Genomic DNA, 6,249 nt, shown 5'->3' with positions numbered 1-6,249 from the left:
TACATACAGAGAGACACATGCATACACAAAGATACCCATGCTTCCATACACGTAGGTGCGTGCCAGCACTAATGCTGGAGAGAGAAGAGTGACGTAGCTGACCTTCCACCATTAAGGATATTTCTGTACCTAACTTCTAAGCCTGACTGTCATCTGTTTCTCTCTGATGCCGTCTCTTGACATAACAGAAATCACATTATTCTCCTATGCTCTCCACAGCACTCATTTAACTCAGTAGGGTAAAGCCAACAACAACAATAGTAGTCGTGCATGACGTTGGAGGAAGAGGAGCAGGTGGAACTTGGGGAAGGTTGACGTTAATCAGGAGTGTGCATAGGACCCAAATCCATGGAAAACATATATAAAATTTTCAACGAGTAATTAAGCATTACTAGTAAAGGAAGAAGAGTCCAGTAGGTCAGTAGGTAATGTGATACGTGATGTGGAGAGTGGGGGATAGGACAGTCACAGACTCCCAAAGGCTTCAGGAAATAACTATCTGCAGGGGTGCTTTGAGTCTTTGGATGTACCACCCACTCGTGTAGTGCAGCAATTGTTTATTTCAGTTTTTCTTCCGTAGAGGATCGGTGCTCACTTTTGAAATGAGGTCCTCTGATGTTACCAGCAGGCCATGCTCCACCTTGGGCAGACAGAGGTCCTAGGGACTTCAGTCTGCATTCTCAGACTTACGTGGGGTTTCTGGAGTAAAGCCACTGCCTCATCTTGCTATGATCACCAGGCTCCTTTTCAGCATGGTCCTTTGTTTCTTGAGAGCAGGTGAGTTTCTGGAAATAAAAGAATCTGCAGTTTTGGACACTGCTTGTTATGGTTGCAATTACATTTTTTTTTATTCTCTACTTTCTGTTTCTTTTCAGAACCAACAGTTGCTGGCGTTACCCAAACACCCAGGTCCAAAGTGACAGAGAAAGGACAAGAAGCAACTCTGAGATGTGAACCAATTTCAGGACACGATAGTGTTTTCTGGTACAAGCAGACCACTATGCAGGGAATGGAATTCCTGATTTTCTTTCGCAACCAGGCTCCTATAGATGACAAAGGGATGCCCAAGGAACGATTCTCAGCTCAGATGCCCAATTCGAAGCTCTCCACTCTGATGATCCAGGCAGCACAGCCCCAGGACTCAGCTGTGTATCTCTGTGCCAGCAGCTTAGTCACAGAGCTACAGAATCACATCCAACTGGGGCAGAAACCCTATATGCTTTCCCTTCCCTGTCCATCTCCCAGAAACAGTTCTCAGAGGTGTTCCTGGGGAGTTCTCAGAACAGGAAGGATGTGGGCTTAATGTCTTCTGTGTTCCTAGAGAAGACAAGAACTTATGCTAATGAGCATCACATTTAAAAAAAACACATCTTGTAGGAAAGTGTGTGTGTGTGTGTGTGTGTGTGTGTGTGTGGTGTGTGTGTGGAGAAAGGTATGTGGTGGTGGTGGGGGCAGTGGGTGAGCAGTTGGTTCATGGGGTTCCTCACATGTTTTTCACAAGGGTGAATGAGTCTAAGATTAAGTGTATGTGTCATTCGGTGAGCTGTTTGTATGTTTTTTGAGCGGAAGACTGAGTACAGGAAGAAGGATCATCCCTTGCTGCTTTGCCTTATGGCTTCCCCACCTGATTTTATCTCCTCTCCTTAAAACACCCAGCTTCCTTAAGGGCTTCCAGTGCTGAGTGATGACACTTTCACTTGGCATCGTGTCCTCACCTGTTCACTTATGTCTTTCAGATAATCTCAGGTATTTATTTCCATCCTCACATTTTATGCCTCCAATGTGGGAAGCATTATGGCCACCCTATACTCTACCCTACTGCCTGGATACGTCTAAGGCTGTGGGCTGTGTGGGACCTGGGACTGAACTGGGTGATCTCCTTGGGTTCAGAGCTAGAAATACAAGGAGATCTGCTATAAGCAGTCAGAGGAAATCTGATGTACATCGGCATGTTCTACCAAATAATATTAGACCAAACTTAAGTCCTAGTATTGTTGCTTGCAAATCTAGTCTTCGTTTTTTTTTAAATCTAATACCCTTCTCAAACAGCAGCAATCTTAAATGAGTGTGAGATTCTTAGGTCCCATCTCATACATGCCTTTACATGTCCCCCAGCAAATCTCAGATCCTCTCTTAAGATTCAACTGCAGTATCACTTCCCCTCCAAAAATTTCTAGTCATTGTGCACTATTGTTTTTAACAAAAATCTCAATCATTCCATTTTATCAATAAAGACTTGGGAGTCAAATGCTGGGGTGAAAACCTGCTAGCTCAGAGTAGCAGAGAAAGCACCTAGCTGACCTTTCTCCTCCACTGATGTACCAGAAAAAAAGCTTTTCCCCTATGCTGTCTCAAACCCAACTCCTGAAACTGAATGTCCTTCCCATCCACTTCCTGTTTATCTTTCTGTCCTCCTGACACCGTCATACACTGTGTGTGTGTGTGTGTGTGTGTGTGTGTGTGTGTGTGTGAACTACCTGCTTGCTCTGCCTCCTGACCTATGGTTGACTTGATTTAATCCTGTTCACAACATTCAAGCAGAGAGCTCTTGGATTAAAGGTGTGTGCCAGAACTGGGCCACACTACAAAAATAACACAATCTTGGGGTTCACAGTGTGGATCAAATATCCTGCAATGGTGAGTATCAATAATGCGAAAATGGAGGCAAGTTCTCATGTCTTCTTGATGTGAATATTGTGTTAGCTGGGAAATACAAAAGCAAACAGCTGGGATGAATGAATGAAGTAAACAGTATGCTTGAAGGCCTGGAGGACCTAGAGGACACTGGTACTTGCTTCTTTGCTAGATGCCAAGGCACTGTGTCCATCCAAGATCTTCAAATGCAGGCAGCATCACCCCACCCTCTCAAATCCGGAAGCACTCACAGCACCCTGTCTCCATGCTGCCTTCACTAGGAAGGGGAAACCACTTGACTTCATCCTTGGAATACATAAGTACACAAGAAAACGTGGATGATGATATTTTGGTTTTGAGAGATTCCAAATGCCAGAGTTTCCTAATGCCAGGGTCAAAATTTTCATTTCTGGTATTTTATTTTGCTTTCAAGTATATGCTACCCTGGGGTAACAGCAAGATTCTAGCTCACGTGCTGGACTGGAAGGTTTGTGACTGTTGACTGTCAGCCTACACCTTCAAATACCTTCTCATAACCATATTGGAAACACTCCGTTATGGTGATAAGAACAGTGCATCATAACGTATTCACTGATGGTTTGTAGGGTTCTCGGTGGCGAGGATAGAAATGGGGTGATCAAGGCACACCAGGTTACATTTTTATAGCTTGTGTAAATTTCCAAATGCCTTATAAATTCCCATGGTTGAGTGGATTAACCACATCCTTTCTCAGAGGTTAAAGATAACCTTTTTACCTAGATCAGATCTGAAGTTTAAAATTGGGAACATAGCTAACAGTATCTCCAGGTGTGTGTCAGCCAGTCCAGAGCATTTGTAGAGCAATCTCAGCTGTAGAAATTCTGCTATGAAATTATTTGTGTGTAAGTAAGGATACATTAACCTTGATCCAATAGTTCTTTTTAAATGTTTAGATTTAGATATCCCTCCCTTCTGTTGTCCATGTTTTGTAAATCACCCTGCCCTGCAATAAATAAATTTTTATTTTCCCTAGCCTGATCAGATTTAGTACCTCAAATTATCATCCAATTGATTTACTACTGCTTTAAATAAAATGGATAATAGACAGTGGCCTCAAATTTCAATTTTCCCAAACTATTCAAATCCCATTTTCCTATTCTAATTGTGAATGTTTGACATTTTAGTCCATCTGCACGATATTTTTTCTATGTATAAGTGGGGATATTCAAATTTTTCACAATACCATGAATACATTCCCTACCTGTAACTTGCCCATTACCTTCTTTAGAATTATAAGCACAAAATATTTTAGGCATACATTTTTACTTAAAATTACAGGTAGAGGATACATGCAGAGTACTCTTTCTTTTGTTATACTATGTAATTTGTGACCATAATGTATAGCAAGCTTCCCATTTATTCTTCCACTTTTTAATCTCACAATTATAATGGAAAATGGCAGCTACCAAGAAACCCAGGCTCTTGGTGGGTGAACTGTTTGACTCCAAAGCACGGTCAGTGAGAGTTTAATTAAGTTATTCGACATCTGAGAATATGACCACTTGATATTACCTCCTATCATAGGGCACTGTTCCCTTTGTATTTCCGTTACCTTAAGCATCTTATTTTTCTTATTTCATTTATTCAATTGTCTAAGCATTTTTGAGGTATGACTGACAGATAAAAATGATACACGTTAAAATTTTCAGAGAACACCTTGATGTATGTATATTTATGGCATGGTTACTACTTAAAGCTAAATAACATACTCATCATAGATTCCGTTCTCTTCCTTTCATTTTTCTTTGTGTGAAAACAGTTAAGACTTGCGTTCCTACCAATTTTCAAGCATGCAATACAGTATGATTCATCACAGTCACTATGTTGTACAACGGTTTTCCAGAACTTTCAAGCACACTCTAATCACTAGTTTCTATTTTAATTAAGCCTAAAGTATGTCTCAGTGTTACAAACAATAGGTATTATTAGACAGTTAAATGACAGAGAGGGCTATGACAAAAGGCAGCTTTTTGGAGTAAGAGGAAATGAGAGCTTTCGGGTCTTTTCATTCTCCATAATATATAAAAGCCACAAGTGAATTAAATTTGAATAAGTCAGCGGTGGCAACTTCTTTAAACAGCTGGCGTTCCCTGAGCCAGGATGTCTAGGATTTCTATGGTTAACCTGGTAGAGGAAATTCTACCTCTGTCTGGAGAGAATATGGCTCTGGAAGGCAGCTGGGTACTGGAGACCAGAAGAACTAAGAGCAGAGCACAGGGTTCTTCTCTATGACACAAAGAGGATGAGGGACCAGGGCCTTGTTTTCTCATACTGCTATTGGACTTTATATATTGCTTTTAGTCAATACATTTTCCTCCTCAAAAATAAGTTTATGATGTGAAACATATTTTTAATAGTGTCAGCTATTCACACCACTCACTGACATTATCTAGAACAAATTTAAGAACAATTCACCTATATCTAACACAGTCCCGAGAAAGCTTATTCATATACGGCTGCAGGTGTCTATGGTCAGGAAGACAGGACATGTGACTGGATGGACTCTAAGCCACTGCTTGAAAAAACTGGACGCAAGATGGAAAAGTCCCAGACGAACATGAGAGAGATGCAGAAGCAACAAACCCTGAAATCATTCCAGAGAAGCAGTAAATGACACTGAGGGTGAGTTTCTGCTCCACACCTGGTGTGGCCCAGCTAGACTTCCCTACCAGCAGTAAGCTGAGCACATGATTGCAATGAGCAATGGTCCCACCCTAGTGAAGTCACAGGCAGGTCTTCCTGTAAGGGACCAGGGACTCTCAGAACTTGCACCTCTCCAAGGATCAGAGGTCAGCTTAAAGCTTTAAACAGACAAATGTCTCCCTCCTGTTCCAGCCCTTCCAGGGGCCCTATATTTCTTCCTCATGTGATCTTCTGTCTTCTTGGAGCAGGTGAGTCCCGAGCAGGAAGTAAATCACTGATTTGGGCGGTCATGGGCCTGCGTTGCATGATGTCAAATTGGTGTCCACCTTAAGTCATTCAGGCTCTTCTTTTTTTCTCTCTCTCTCTGCAGCTTGTGTGGATGGAATGGTCATACAGAACCCAAGATTCAAGGTTGCCAGGGTTGGAAAACCAGTGAATTTGAGCTGTTCTCAGAATCTGAATCACAATGCCATGTACTGGTACCATCAGAAGCCAAGCCAAGGACTCAAGTTTCTGCTCTACTACTATGATACAACATTGAACAGGGAGACAGACACTTCTGATAACTTCCAATCCAGCAGGCCCAACAATTCCTTCTGCTCTCTTGACATCCGTTCTGCAGGCCTAGGGGATTCTGCCATGTACCTCTGTGCTAGCAGCAGAGACACAGTGCTACAACGTCACCTACCCTCCATTCACAAACATTTTTTCTTTCTCAGACCCAAGTCTAGAAACCACCCCTCCCTTCCTGCAACAGTAGGAAGTGGGTTTATGGCTGTCATTCCTCATCCACAGACTGAAGTTGACCATAAACCAACAAAACCATTGGCAGTTATGTCAAGAGTGGGATTGTGGTCACACGTGCCCAACATTCAGTTTGTGATATTTTCCTGTGATCAATTCTTTCATCTTCAGTGGAAAAATAGAAAATAA

The 6,249-nt window shown here is 42.1% G+C and overlaps 2 gene segments (V, D, J or C); both read left to right on the top strand.

The window, feature by feature from the left end:
* The first annotated feature begins 561 nt into the window (after nt 1-561).
* LOC121137770 lies at nt 562-1,328 on the top strand. The segment is given in 2 exon segments: nt 562-777; nt 876-1,328. Coding segments are annotated over 2 exon segments (477 nt in total).
* A 4,039-nt stretch (nt 1,329-5,367) lies between these two features.
* On the top strand, nt 5,368-6,249 carry LOC110343378. The segment is given in 2 exon segments: nt 5,368-5,564; nt 5,687-6,249. Coding segments are annotated over 2 exon segments (639 nt in total).

The sequence above is a fragment of the Mesocricetus auratus genome, unplaced genomic scaffold, assembly GCF_017639785.1.
Source record: "Mesocricetus auratus isolate SY011 unplaced genomic scaffold, BCM_Maur_2.0 Super-Scaffold_100694, whole genome shotgun sequence".
Taxonomy (NCBI): Eukaryota; Metazoa; Chordata; class Mammalia; order Rodentia; family Cricetidae; genus Mesocricetus; species Mesocricetus auratus.
This window is presented reverse-complemented; position numbering and strand designations above follow the sequence as displayed.